The sequence below is a fragment of the Acanthochromis polyacanthus genome, chromosome 7 (assembly GCF_021347895.1).
Source record: "Acanthochromis polyacanthus isolate Apoly-LR-REF ecotype Palm Island chromosome 7, KAUST_Apoly_ChrSc, whole genome shotgun sequence".
In the NCBI taxonomy this organism is placed as follows: domain Eukaryota; kingdom Metazoa; phylum Chordata; class Actinopteri; family Pomacentridae; genus Acanthochromis; species Acanthochromis polyacanthus.
Window position 1 is genome coordinate 30,240,116 of NC_067119.1, and position 15,828 is coordinate 30,255,943.

Genomic DNA, 15,828 nt, shown 5'->3' on the forward strand with positions numbered 1-15,828 from the left:
CTGTGACTGTTCTTGACTGGCCCAACCAGAGCTCTGACCTAAACCCAATTGAGCATCTCTGGAGAAACCTCAAAATGTCTGTCCACCAACGTTCACCATCCAACCTGACAGAACTGGAGAGGATCTGCAAGGAAGAATGGCAGAGGATCCCCAAATCCAGGTGTGAAAAACTTGTTGCGTCATTCCCAAGAAGACTCATGGCTGTACTAGCTGAAAAGGGTGCTTCTACTCAATACTGAGCACAGGGTCTCAATACTTCTGACCATGTGATATTTCAGTTTTACTTTTTGAATAAATTTGCAAAAATTTCTATATTTCTGCTTTTTTTTCTGTCAAGATGGGGTGCTGAGTGTACATTAATGAGAAATAAAATGAACTTTTTTTGATTTTGGCAAATGGCTGCAATGACAGAGTGTGAAAAATCTCAAAGGGTCTGAATACTTTCCATACACACTGTAAGTGCAATTTCAACATTATGACTTAGTTTATCATTTACACATTACAACTTACAGATTACAGTGGATCTACAAAGGCACAAAACATTTAGTTACAGGTATCTAGTATTTTACTTTATGATCAAAACAACTTGCCAAGATCTAGATTATTTTTTTTTAATTATGCAAATTTACAGTTTGCGGTTGATGTCTTCTCTGCAATTTTTACACTTTGCAAAGTTGTCCCACAGGTCAGATTGGACCCTCTGATGGGCCGGTTTTGGAGGGCTGCATTTTTTGACACCCCTGATCTAGACTTTACGCTTTATCAGCCATAATAATTATGGTGAGACCAAAGGAGGTACAGTGGATATACATGCACAAAACAGAAGATGTCTTGGTGGATGGATGGGTAGACAAAGCACTATACATTAACAAAGAGAGCGTTTCCCTTTTCAAACCAAGAGTCATAGTTTCTTTTAACCTTTCCTGTTTTATATCTTTAATTATTGCAACCATAATGATGACAGAAGGTCTATTTTAACCCTAGAAATATGTCATATTTCCTAGTTTTTGTGCTATACTTTCTAAGATCTGTGTTATATTTCTCACCACTGTAATTAATGTTCTTGTGTGTTGTATTCCAATGGAAGAGAGAGGTGGCTTCTAGTTTCATGCTGGAGTTCTTTTCTTATGTCCTCATATAGAGTGATACAGTAAGATTGCAGGGACAGTTTTGATCATGTTGAGTTAAGAGATTAGAAATCAAATAACCAAGGGCAAATTATACTGAACTCTACGCTTCATCCACTGTGAGTGGATCTATGTTCACCATGACTTCAAGAAATCACAGATAGAGGCATTATTAAATGCAACTCGAAACTTCTTTGTCAGAATATAATGAGATGATAGTTGCTGTGGTCATTACATTTCACTCTATAATGAGGGGATGCTGAAGCACACATCTGTTACACCTTATCTTTCTGTAGTTAATCAGGTGACACTCCGGCACTCTCACTCTGATGTATTACCATGGTTACCACATGATTCTCATAATACACAGTGTTTAAGTTACACAGACAGATGTTAAAGAACTTATATTATCATTTTTTTATGTCTCCCCTTTCTTTTAGGGTGTTATAGCTTTTTGTGCAGAAAAAAATAAAGCTGTATGTGAAGAGGAAGCTCTTCTCTACCTATGGAAACACTGCTATATGCCGTCCTGAACACCTCGTTTGAAGTTCATGCTTTCCTTCCATTACGCATGTACCTCACCATGTAAGGCATTTGCATGGTACCTGCCTAGCAGCTAGTTTGGCACAACGTCAAACAAAGAATGTGCAGCTTCTTCACAGCGCACCATAATTCGAGGGCTGCATCTCTTTTCTCATAGATCTGGGTTTAGCATGCATAACCACCATTGACTTGCTTTTGTTGGGCCACCTGACCAATCAGAACAGACTGGACTTTTTGGGGAGGGAGGCCTTAAAGAGAGGACATGAAAAGAATGACTTAGGAAAGGTGAGAAGATGTACTGCAGCAGTGCAGAGTGAGACAAAAAAAAAAAAATCGATCAATGTATGATTGCAGGACTTGTAACATAATTTACATTTTTGCTGTTTTCAGGCCTAAAATCAACATGGCCGCCTCTAATCACATGGCATTTTTAGAGAAAGATTCTTCTAAATATTATGTATACAATTGAGTAAAATTGAAAGCTATTTATAAAGCTATTTTAGTAAACCTGTTGACATGCGATAAATCCACACTTGACTCACACACTACTTTATATTAAATAACTCAGAAAGCCTTGGAATCTTCCAGTCTTTTCTTCAGGAGAAAATGACATCATGTCGAGCAGGTCATGTGATCTGGAATTAACACACTTCTTTGAGAGGTGTTTTTGTAATGACTAACTTAGTGCAGATGACACAGTCCTCCTGTCTCTGCTGTCAGGACCTCCTCAGTGCCACAGCTCAGTCCTCCAGGAGTTTGTGGCACTGGTGTGTCAACTCTTGTCTGGAGCTGAATGTTAAAACAAAACAAGAAGATGGTGGTGACCTTTTCCAGCAAGCAGATGGCACTGGCTACAGCTGTCACCACCACCATCCATGGAATGGATGAGTACAGATATCTGGGTACCATCTTTGACAGTCAGCTGAAATTCTCCTCGAATACAGAGGAGATTATCAGAAAATGTCACCAGAGGCAGTATCTCCTGAGGAAGCTCAACTCTTTTGGAGTAAATAAAAACATTCTCCAGCAATTCTATTACTCCTTCTGAGAGAAAACCATCACCTTCACCATCACCTGCTAGTTCTACTCCAAAAGCCTCCAGAACAGAAACTGCCTGCAGAGGACTGTCACTGTATGCTCAAAAATTAAAGGACTGCCTCTCAGGACTCTGTCTGCAGTGTGTGAACAGTAAACATGTAAACTAACAAACCGGATCATCCGTGACCCCTCGCATGCTCTCTTCTCAGCATTTGACTGGCTTCCTTCTGGTCGACGGCTTCCCTGCCCTGCATGCAGGACACAGAGTAGAAGGGCTACATTTGTACCTAGGTCGGTCCAACTCCTCAACTCATAACCATAACACCCCCTCTACCACACATGGACTTTAATGTGTATCTTCTGTGAACTCTGTCATTTTGCACTCTGCAATTTATATCTACCATGATACATTGTACCTACCTCAGTGCCATATTGTGTCACACCCTCTTCCTCTCCAGTGCTCTGGCTCCGCTGATTACAGGCAGCTGTGGACAAGCCCAGCTGCTCATAATTAGCAATCAGCGGCTGATAAAAGCCTGGCTCTGCCACAGCTCAGACGCTGGGCCATTGAATGACACATTACGTTCCATACACGCTGCACTCTGCCACGAGCACACCGCTCTCTGGATTCACGGATTACCTTGCCTGCTCGTCACCCCTGATAAACGCTGCACCTCGTCATACGCACCTCAGTGTCTGAACTCAGTTCCCTCTGGATTATCTTGCCGGCTCCGTCTTCCCTCTTCACCCTGGAATCCCTCGCCCACTCTGCACCCCTCCTCCATCTACTCCCAGTCTGCCTGCTGCTCAGTTCTCACCATGGCTGTGTCCGAAATCGCATACTAACGTACTACTCATACTAAATGTGACGTCAAAATAAGTATGTAGTGCGTTCACATTGGATAGTATGAATAGATTGAGTACGCGAGAAATACCCGGATGTATACTATATCCGGAAAAATTTTAAGTATGCGCGGTGACCACACTAGTCATACTCAACCGCCCCATAATGCTTTGCGCGCTACCCACCGAAATGCAAGCCTCCGCGGGATATGTGGCCGGACTGCGGCGATTTTTATTTTATTTTATGTGGTTAAGTAGTCATCCTAATCACCCCACAGATTTGAGAAATAGGCGTTTTCTGACCAACGTTTTAAATTTGTCAGACGCCTCACAACGTGCTACTGAATGCTAGCAGCTAGTTATAGCAGCTCGCTTTGCATACAGAACAAGTAGCAGCTACCTCGAGTAGCCTGCAGCTACAACTGAAACGATTCGCATAATCTGGCTAATAACTGCATGAGGAGTGCCGGCTTGAAATTGCCACATTAATTATGCGACTGTTTGTTAGCGTAAAATCGACCTGAAGCCGGCATTCAGCCGAGATATTTGATAGCCGTACTTCCGGTTTTTGTCATCGGAGGTTTGAAATGCATTATGGGAAACGGAGTAGTATACTACAGTGTGAACGGTCGGCATTCTAATCATACTTATAGTACATACTATACAGTATATACTCATTGAGAATGTAGTATGTAGTACGTTAGTATGCCATTTCGGACACAGCCCATGTCTCCCTCAGCTCTGCTCCCCACCTCGTCTCCCGATTCCCCTCACGGACACTATGTGAGTTCCTCTCCCTCTTAGTTAGTTCTGTTTAGTTTTCCCCATTCTGTTTATTCCCAGTACCTCCCTTAAGGAGTGTCTCCCTCTGTTATTTTCTGTTTAATAAATTCTTTTGTAATTCACCTGCCTGTCTGCCCCTGCTGCTTGGGTTCACACCGCCCGTTCTCAACATATTGCACCCACTTTTCATTTGTATTTGAACTAGTATGTTACCAAGAGTGTTTTGTCTTTTTTCTTTTTCTTTTATATTAAATGGTAGTATTTATATAGCGCTTTTGTCCAAAGCGCTTTACATGATATGTCACATTTACCCATTCACACACTCATTCACACACTCATTCACACACTGATGGCGGAAGCAGCAATGCAAGGCGCTAACCACGACCCACCAGGAGCAATTAGGGGTTAGGTGTCTTGCTCAGGGACACCTCGACATGAGCACGACGGGCCGACGATCGAACCAGCAACCTTCCAGTTACAAGACGGCCACTCTACCCACTGAGCCATGTCCCCCCACCCCCGATATTACTTGCTCTAGATTTATATATATATATTTATCCCTATTTCTTCATTATGTTGTTGTTACACTGCCTGCTCTACGTGCCTTTTTAATTGCCCCCCTGAGGACAAATAAAGTTTTCTGAATCTGAATAGATATAACTTGCTATTTTCCATATACAATTTGATTTACTGCCAAAAAAGAGTCTGTCATGATTATCTCAACTTTACAAAAAGAACACAATCAAAACAATTTTTGCAATAAGCTTATTTTACTATTGTTTAACTAACTAGAAAATGGTTGTTACTAAATTTTTTAATTTAAAATTATTTAGTTGACATTTTAGTGATATTCAGTCATTTTTTGATTAATAAGTGATTGTTTCCATAATAAATAATTAAGGAATTTGTAAAGACATGATCATAAGATACATAAGATAAAATGATAAGATTATCATGAGATAGAAATCATTTGTTTTTTTTACTTTTAATAAAAATGCATGAAAGGTATATCCCATGAATTTCAAAAGTCCCACAATTATATATTTATAATGTGTCTCTTGAAAATTAAGGCATGTAAAGGTATTTAGGTATACCCCAAAAACAAAACTATAAGGCTATAAATGTCCACAATATGGGCTCTTTAACAGGTAATAACCAGACGATTTTGTAGTTTGGCTTTTGAGGACATGTTTTAATATCCTGGTTGGTTCATTTTGGTTTCATAGGGTCAAATATAGGCTGGAAGTGGAACTGTCTTTCTTTTAAAGATTTCTCTTTCACTCTGCACCAGAATTCTACTGGAAGCCGTCTCACCAGCCTCACCAAACAAAAACTCCTGCACAAACACACCAGAGTTAAAGTTAGGAGTGAGAGCACCCTGAAAGTGGACAGATAGTGGTGCCACAACAATGCTGACAGTTCCAGCATTTTGTTGGCTGGACACACATCAGACTTTTTTCCTCTTTCACTTGCTAAAAGCAGCACTTTGATGCTTCTCTTTTTCTTTAAAGTGCTGCTTCAGTGACGTAAACAGAAAAAAAGCAAAGAAAAAACTGTTGTTCACTCTTTCCACTGTATTGATTTCCACTGAGCTTCACAACAAAGTCTTTATCATATAGTACCTATTGAATAGCTGTCATGGACTCCAGCTTTATCTTGTTTGACACAATGAGTTTTGTTTGCGCTCGGAGACTCTGCGCTTGTTTTTTGCGAGCACAAAAACATTTTATGTATCAAAAAATGACAAATGGTGCATTAATGCCCAGATACACAGACACAGATCAAGGCCGAGGAGGGATTCTGCTGTGTGTGAACACAAGCCCGCAGGATCTAGATGCAAACCATAAAAAAAGCACAAACCAATACTTCAGCAACTTTAAACACTTTCTTGCTCCTGTCCCTTTTTAAAAATTGGCTGATTGAAAAAGGAATTTCCGATAACCCTTCCATTCCAGAGGCACTCTCAGATGGCTTTATTAATTAGCAAGCTCCTTTTTACTCACTCTCCTCCCCCTGTTCCACTCTCCTCTAATTTTTCTGGGCGTGAAAAAGAGCTCGGAACAAAGCAGCATGGATGAAATGAATTGTTATCCCCACTAAAGCCCCCAGAAACCCCTCTTGGCCGTCAGATTTCCTCTCAGTGTCTCTGCCTGTCGCCATTGTTCTTTGACACTGTGTGATATAAACGCCACTGGCAGCCCTGATTATCCCCCACCACCCAGTCCATCTCCGGCAGCACTCACTGTATCACAGCTGCAGTTCACTTTCTAAATATAAAATTCATTACAAAAAAGGAACATTAAGGCTGCTCACTGGGTGTCTGCTGGGTCTCTTTCATAAAAAATAAAGTAATTCCACATTCCTTTTATTGCAACATTAAAACAGCTCAACTATCACCATCATCTTGTCCGTGTCCTTTCATGTTGGGATTAAGCGTGTCTGAAGTCATTTGCTTTTGTCTGATTCCTATGACTGAGGCCCCAAGATGCCCTGTGGCCAAACCGCCTGAGCTACACTGACAGAAAGGAGGAGGAAGGCTTAAGTGGAGTTAGACGGTGAGACAGATGAGCGAGATGACAAGCATCGAAAAAGGGGGTGAGGATGGTCTGTCAGGAGGGAGATTCTTGAGGGACTTTTAAAACGTGCAAAGCAACAAATCACCAGATGATTGGCAGCATCAGTAGGCACCCTTTGTAGCTTTTTCTATCTTGGTTGTAGGTTAAGAAGGCTGCTAGTAAAGACGCACAGAACACACGCGTCCTTGAAAGGCAGAACAGTCTCTTTACAGCAAAGATAAAACTACACCTACATATATTCTTTGTTACTTCAGGTTTATTCAGTTTTTACAAAGCATGACCTTGTCAGTGTGACTCAGATGTAATCCATGCAAAATGTTATCATTTAAAAACCTAGTTATGGGAGAGAAAAAGACATTTTAAGCTTGAGTGCAGGATTTTTACATATAAATGAACATCCATCACCATCAAGCCCTCGCCAAACACGTTTACACAATGCCGATTAACACTATGACCCTGAAGCTATTTTCAAGGTAATTTCACTACCTTTACATTCAAGCGTTTATCTTAGTGAGTCATACATGCTGCATCTTGGTTTTTTCAGAACTGTTTCATCATTTTATGCGACAACACTAGCAAATTTTTCAGATGAGGTTTTATATGAAGGAAAAATGCACTGCCTGTTAAAAAAAAAAAAAAAGTTGCCTCTTGGATTTAACCAAGCAAATAGGTAAGATCCTTCAAATGGATAATTACTGCAGTGATGAATATGTTTCAGCTGTAACAACTTATTTAACCCTAGATGATGCAGTGAGGAGCTTCTCATTCCAGAAACCTTCTCTGAAGACATATCCTGTGATCATGGAAAGGATGTTTTTATGTCTCAGAAGGGTCAAATTATTGGCCTGCATCAAGCAGAGAAAACAACTAAGGAGATTTTTGAAACTACTAAAATCAGGTTAAAAACCGTCCAAAGCATTATGAAAACCTGAAGACTAGTGGTAAACCATCATTTGAGGAATAAATGTGGTCAGAACAAACTCTAAGATGTTCGTAGGAAATCCGCAGTAGAACTCACGGCTATGTTTAATAGTGAAAGTAAGAGCATTTCCACAATGTGAAGAGAACTCAAGGGATTGTGACTGGACAGCTGTGTAGCTCAAAGAAAAGCACTGATCAGTGAGGTTAATCAAACAAAAAAGGTTTTAATTTGCAAGGCAGTATCAAGATTGGGCTCTGAAGCAATGAAAGAAGGTCATGAGGTCTGATGAGTCCAGATTTACCCTGTTCTAAAGTGATGGGGGCATCAGGGTAAGAAGAGAGGTGGATGAAGTGATGCACTCATCATGACAAGTACCTACAAGCCTGTGGGGGTTAGGGTTATGATCTGGGGTTGGTTAGGTTCAGCAGCATTATGTTCCCAAAGAATGAGGTCAGCTGACTACCTGAATATACTGAATGAACAGGTCTTTACATCAATGGAGTTTTTCTTCCCTGATAAAATGAGCGTGTTCCTAGATGACGATGTCAGGATTCATGGGGCTCACATTGAGAATGAGTGGATCAGGGAGCATGAGACGTCATTTTCACACATGGATTGTCCTCCACAGAGTCCAGACCTCAGCCCCATTGTGAATCTTTGAGATGTTCTGGAGAATACTTTGCACAGTGGTCCGACTCTCCCGTCATCAGTACAAGATCTTGGTGAAAAATAATTGCATCTCTGGACAGAAATGAATGCTGTGACATTGCAGAAGCTTATCGAAACAGAGCCACAGCGAATGTATGCTAAACTCAAGGCTAAAGGCAGTCCAATGCAATATTAGAGTGTGCAACTTTTTTTTGGATGGACAGTGTATATTTCATATCATGAAAATATTTTTTTACATGCACCTCACCATAATATGGTGGCAGCAGAGACATCTTTTTATATATGTGTAGCGGAGATTGTCTAGGATCTGTCATTATCAGAACCATGATGGGGGGATACTGTATGATTTAGAAAATGGGAAAAATATGTGCTTACAAAAACAGAAATAACATCATTTATTAATTATTTAATGTGTTCACACACAGTAGTCTATGGGTAACAAACTAGGCACATGATTGGTCCATACCCCACCATATCTGCGATGCCTTCTTGTACACAACAGACCTGCTCTCGACTTATGGTCACAACTTTTGAATCATTGGAATGGAAAGAGAATCCTTTATTTTGTGCCTATTGTACCTGTTTTGTGGGGATGTAATATCAGGTCTAAGCTGGAAAAAAGGCAGAAATTTGATGGAATTTCAAAACTGGATAATTATATAGTACACAGAGAAATAAGTAAGAGCATCTGCTGTTTGTCTTGACATACAATTGAACTGCATTATAAAGCAATGGAGACCTTGTGAGTTCTGAAACAGAGAAACACGACTGTGAGAGCAGGTGAAAATAATGGTCGAGTTATTACTTCATGATGATATTATGCTTGGTTTGTACAAATATGGAAGAAGCATATAAAGTTTAGTTCTTTCTTGTGATATATTAACATGCAGTGATTGTATTACGTGGAGTTCATGACTAATTCATTCAAAGACGTGTCATTGATGTGGAGATGGATGCAGAAGCTAACTATTATTAAATCTGATGTAAATTCAAGGTTAGTTTTTATCACCAACACCAAGACAAGAAATTAACTTTGTTGGAAAGTCAAGTCATGCAGTTTCTTTTGCTATGCTCTACACCTCACTATGATAAATACTGTCGACAAAAAGGGATGTGAATTTTAGTCAATTAGTGCCAGATACGCCTTTACATCTGCTTTCTGTGGCAACATTCCCGCAGTGCCGCCCCGTTAGTGATGCATTTTGCACCAGTTAGCAATGACTGGTTTGTCAGAGCCTGTCGAAAAAGCCTTAGGTAGAAAAAAAACAAGAAAGAGTCAAACAAAGGTCTCTAATGCTCCAGATAAAGAAAGAAACACTGTGTTCAGAGGAAGGATTACAGAAACCTATCAGTGAATAGAATGTCATTAGTACACATTGACAGCGTAGGTGTAATTATTCTCACTGCCAGAAGAAAAAGACCAAAGTTTCACACTGCAGGTTTATTAACTTCACTTGTGTGTAGTTTTTATGTTGTGGCTGATCGATGGAAGCCAACCAGCAATAAACAGGGTAGCAGAAAGGCTTGCTAGCGATAGTGCTGGCTCACCATCCTCATCAGTCATGTGATCCGTTATCTGCAGGTCAAAGCAATCCCCTGAGAGCTTTCATAATGAGGAGGCACGGAGGAGCAGCAACGTCTGAGAAGTGGAGGGAAAGTTGACAAATTTGCATAACTCCCACACATGCACATTTTGAGGCTGACTATAAGATCTCTCGGTGTCCTGTTGAACACCAATGGGGCCGCAAACAACTTTCTCACAGTTATCAACCACTGAAAGTGCTGAGGTTGCCTGCTAGTGATGCAGAACACTGTGAAACGGATCGTAACCATGACACGAGTGTACTTCTTGAGACTATCTCAGAACAAATGCATCCATTCTTCTAGAGTGCGTTGTTCAGTGACTCGTGTCATTTAAATTTGGGCCAAGTTTACTACTCGCCATGTGCCAACAAGACACTGAGGGTAGCAAGTGCAAAAGCATAAAAAGGCATGAGTGTTCTGTGCACTTTTGACCTGGTTTGAGCTTGAAGGGAGTTCTTGCAAATTCCAGTAATCCTCAACCCCAAAAGTTAACTGCTCAGCTTATCAATCCTCACACACCTTGCACAGCACTCTGCTTCTACTTTGGCACAATAAATGTCCTGGAGATTTACCAAAATAGCAAATATAAAACTAAAAGAAGAGGCTGGGGAAAAACACAGTACGCTTGATGAAAATGCCGACTTGCTGGCAAAAAGTCTTACCTTACATTGTGTGCCTTCACAAAAATAGAACCTATCAACTGCAGCAGGGATTAAACTGGCAAAACCTTCCACTTACAAGTCTTTCGAACATTACACAGCCCTGCCTGGGGGAGAAACAGGTGTAGGGCTGTAGTTGGAAGGAGAATGTACATGACAGAAAATGAGAAGAAACAGGAGGCAGACATACTTTTTAGGCCTGTAGTCGGGGATGCTCCTGTCCAGGGAGATGCGATCACTGAGCTGTGCGTTGTAGCCGTACTCTTCGTACTTCCCCTCAGCATCGCGGCTGTCCTCTCCCAGAGTAGCAGCAGCTCCCCCCTGGCCGAGGCCTCCAGGTCCCTCCACGAGCCCCATGGGCTTCGCTAAACCTGCCAAAGAAATGACACACCAGAGAGAGAGACGATCATACAAATGTTCACGGACATGGGTTCAGGCAGACGCACGCACTCACACTGACAGAGAATAAGGAGAGACAGGTGAGAAGAGAGGCCATGCAGAGGGGCAGCTGATTGACATTCTCTTGCAGTGAGAGGAGACTGGTGTATGGCAGCTCTGAGACCCGGCGGGGCTCATCCATAGGGCATCATTACACTGTCTGTCAATGAAAAAGCTGCAAAACGCCCACACAGACACAGACGTCATGGAGATGTGCAGAGCAGAGGAGAAGCTGAGAGACGCAGTGGTGGAAGGGTCAAAGTCACAACAGAGACAAGACAGAATTCATAGAGCACAGCTGTAAGTCACATCCAGACTAGCAGGCTTGAAACTGCCTGTGGTTAATCAGATCTGAAAGACAAATTCTCTGAAATCCACACAGAGAGGGATTAGGATTATAGTTGCACCTGGGTTATGAATTCTTTTAGGTTTGACTACCATTCTATTAATGCATAATAATGCAATGTCAACAAATAATACATACATACATACATACACACACACACACACACACACACACACACACACACACACACACACACACACACACACACACACACACACACACACACACACACATATATATATATGATGTCAAAACGTGTCATCTTTGACAGAGTTGCATTTTAAATCTGTAATGGTTACAAATAGTCTGACACAAATGTCCTCCATAACAACACACACGTGGAGTTGCTGTTCCAGTCTGGGTCACGCTGTCGTATTTTCTGACAAAGTGAAACTAAGAGCGACATCATGACGACTGCTGTTCATCATTTGAACTTTAACTTTTTCTCTTAACTGAAATGGGAGACATGTTGAGTCACTGTTAATTTCACGACGTTGTTATGAACTTATGTCTCGACTCAGCTCACTCCTGCAATGTTGCCTGCCTGTAGCTTATTCCTGTACGTTACTGAGGATTGTCAGAGCTCCACGTATTGGACAAACAGTGCAAGGACATAATTCTGCGAAACTCTGACACTTAACAGCATTTACAGTTTTATGAGAAACTAAAAATATATCGGCAAAGCCGATTATTATTTTGAAAAGGGTACAATCAGCCAGTTTAATCGGCCGACCGATAAATCAGTCGGGCCCTACTGTTTACCGTCGTCCACGTGGAGTTGCTTTACATATAAATAATGCTTCATTTTAAGGATGCGCCACAGGATTTCCACTCAGGTTGGCATAAATAGATGATAGTGACCATTTCATTGTTGTTTCTCCTTTTCTTCTCATAGCATCCAAGGAGCCAGTGGTGTTTTTGCAGCATGGGATGGTGCATTGTCTTTTACAAACATCATTTTCAGTTGTGCCCCTTATAACACGGGAGCAAATGATGAGTCAGGAACTCCTGAGGGGTCATTTTGGCACCCTTAGGAACCCTACAGAGGCCCACCATCTCACTTCACAGTATTAGATGAAATGACATTAAATAATATTGAAGCCTCACCACTCTGCCACATCCTTGCTGACATCGCAGCTTTGTTGGGACAGATTGGAAATTCACCAACTGTCAGGAACTCTACAGCTTTCAGTGGGGAGTAAAATAGTTTGGAAAGAAAAGAGTCTTTATGTATTTCAGAGTTCTCTGCAAATGTCGCTTTTCATGGCCTTGACCAAAAAACAAGTTTAAACAAAATGCCCGGCTATAAAGTTCCTGTCTTAAGAGATTCTCCAGAGACACCAGCAGCTTCAGTTACCTGTGTGCTGCTCAGTATTTATTAATTTGACTAAATTTGTCTGTGTTCTGACTTTCTCACAAGTCCTTTCACAGTACTGTAATTTCTTTCAGTTTTTGCAAAATACCAGTGATTTCATGCCTCTAGAAATATGTTGCCGTGCTTTTTTTTATCTTCAGAAGAGACTTTTGTCTTCAGCATATGCACAAGTACTCTGACTTGTTTGATATGAAACAACTTCTTTAAGTACATTTCCTTATTTAAGATCACAAAAATGGCCAAGTAATTAACATCTCTGCCAAAGACATAAAATGTCGGTGAAAAATTAGATCTTTATTTCACTGAAATCCCACTGAAACTCCTAATAAAATAATTTTGAACACTGTGCAACTGTCTATTCAAATCTGAGAGGATCTCTGTGGAGTTTTTGACCTCTGGTTGCGCTGTAGAGCAGAGCTTTCACAAGCGGGACTCGACTTTGTTTGCATCAGTTGTACAGCTGAGGCCTCTTCTGTGAAGCAGGGTTTGAGGTAAGTGAGGTGACATCAGGTTTAACTGTGGGCTTCCAGGTCTATGACAAAGGTTCACTTCCTCCTGGGGTACATCGCCATGGTAACTTATACTGCTCACCTAACCCGCTGTAGAGCAGACTATGTTCAAGATGACAATTCAGAGCATATTAAAACATGATTTCTGGAAGATCCTGAGGAGCCACTGACGGGGAGAAAGTCTTTAAGGAGACCATCAAGGACTAAACCCTTTTCATTTCCTGACTAGGAGAGTAATGACAGACACATTACTAATCTTCCTGATTTTATTTTTTTTGTTGACTGCAAGAAATTTCAAAGCAATTTTTTTTTCTATGTCTTTGTAGAGCGATATAATCCTCAGACAAAGATAAAGCACTAAATCCTTGTACTAGTTGACCTTAAGAGAAGAGGATTGAACAATGGTCTATAATAATTGTTATATGCTATACTTACTCCCAAGACAGTTGGAGCTGAAAGAATAAGGCTACAATTGTCTTTAACACCATAAGAATCGACTATATCTAAGCAGCCGATTTTATGGGAAATAGAAATGTAATTTGTTAGATCTTCTTGTACCTTGATGATGAAGTCTTCATCCTAATAAATTATATATTCACCCAATCGCCATCTTTTACTTTTTTGTCAGCTTTCCTGCTGGCTTTGGCTGCAATAACAGCGTTGCTTTTAGCCGCTATCATATTTTTCAGTTCCTTAAATTGGTTTGGGATTATAGTTGGTTCTTCTTATGACTTCTTATGTCCATGTCTATGTTTGCTATTGGCCATCTGCTTCCAACACCACTTGTTTTATAAAGAAATCTTGACTTAAATTATTGAGTTGATTACCAGCTTTGTTGTTCATAGCTGGGCTTAGTGAAGCCAGATAACTATAAGATATCCTGGTATGATGAACTTGCCTTGTATTGTAGTACAGGTACGGTGAATGAATCTGAAGCCTTTTTTGTTTTAGCCATGTCTTCTGGTTTTCCTTCACCTGTGTTTCCTTTATGTAGCCCAATGCCAGTCTCCAACCTAAACTTGCAGCACTAAACCTTCACAGATTTAACTGACGTCACAGCATATTACTTGAGTGTGGAAGCTTGCAACTGCTTACTGGAATTAGGACATATAATAGCACATAATGGCTTGGAAACAACACATAACTATTTAAAAAAAAATCATTTCAGTGCCCTTAGCACACTACCAAAAGCTAGGAAATGCAAGAATACTATGTGGACGTTTGATTTGTTGAAATCAAAAAATAATTTAGCAAATATGCAATAAGAACTACAACAGCACCCATGTTTTCAGCTAAAGAAAAACATCATTGCACAGTAATTCGGCAGTTAGCACTGTCACCTTGCAGTCAGTAGATCCCTGATTCACATCCCGGCCTGGGAACTTTTGGTGGGGCATTTGCATGTTCTCCCTGTGCATGTGTGAGTTTTCTCCGAGTACTCCATAGCCCTGTAGATAGATTGGTGACCTATTCAGAGTGTCTCCTACCTTTGCCCTAAGTCAGCCGCGATAGGCTTCAGCACCCCACGGCCCTAATGAGGATAAAGTGGTGTATTGATAATGGATGGACGGACTATGGGAAAGTTCCTCAGCAGAGTCAGCTGATATGCAGACATATAATAGCATTAAAAAGTCCTCATCTAAGACCTTACGCACTTGATGATTTGACAGTGGGACCACCCTGAGCTCTGATGCCCTTAGTGCATGCTTAGTCTGTGAGTCAGTATTTTTCTTTTTCTCTTTCAGTACTTTCTACAGCTGTTCCATGCAGTGTGCATACAACTGTGACATGCAACATCATAATATTAAGCCCTGTGCTGTAAAGATCTTGTTCATGTTTTGCATAGTCTGCAGTATAAAATTTCCTGTTCAAGCTTGTTGCTCAAGTGAGACACCATCGACTTTGTGACACATCTTCTGGCAGGACATCCTGATTATGTACTGGGACATACTAAATCTTTTTCTGGCATACTATATAGTGGGCTATTATGTTTGGTAAGAAGCACCCTTTGTCTCTCCCTGTGGGTTCGTGCATGTTTCCCATCATCTCATCATCACTGCAGTATTTCAGCTGTAGTTCAGAATCCACTCAAGGACAGTGTGGTACCGATGCTACGGCCTCTTAGCTTTGTTCAGTTTTCGTCTTCTAATGTTTTTATCTTTTGGTTTAATCCTGCTTTTTCTCTGCTCCAGGTTCACTGCTCGCTCTGTTTTCCTGCCTGCTCTGCTTTGCTCTGCTCCACTCCACCCTGTTTCCCTGCCACTGGCTCACCCCTACCCATCCAGCCTGCCATGCTCTGTCCCCTGCCAGCTTCCTGCCTGCTCTCCACTCACTCAGCAGCCCTGCTCCCTCTCCAGGCTGCCACTTGCCTCAGCCCTTTGCCTTCACCTGCCATTACCTCCATTCTAACTGACCA

General features: G+C 41.1%; 1 protein-coding gene and 1 long non-coding RNA gene across 2 annotated transcripts in view; both read right to left on the reverse strand.

Moving 5' to 3' along the window:
- LOC127534634 (uncharacterized) overlaps positions 1–15,828 on the reverse strand; it is a 297,338-nt gene that overhangs the window by 195,196 nt on the left and 86,314 nt on the right. The gene's annotated exons all lie outside the window — the stretch shown is intronic.
- galnt9 (polypeptide N-acetylgalactosaminyltransferase 9) overlaps positions 1–15,828 on the reverse strand; it is a 145,545-nt gene that overhangs the window by 108,011 nt on the left and 21,706 nt on the right. The window contains exon 2 of the mRNA XM_022211094.2: positions 10,935–11,115. Coding sequence (XP_022066786.1) covers positions 10,935–11,115 — 181 coding nt within the window. The remainder of the gene's footprint in view (positions 1–10,934; positions 11,116–15,828) is intronic.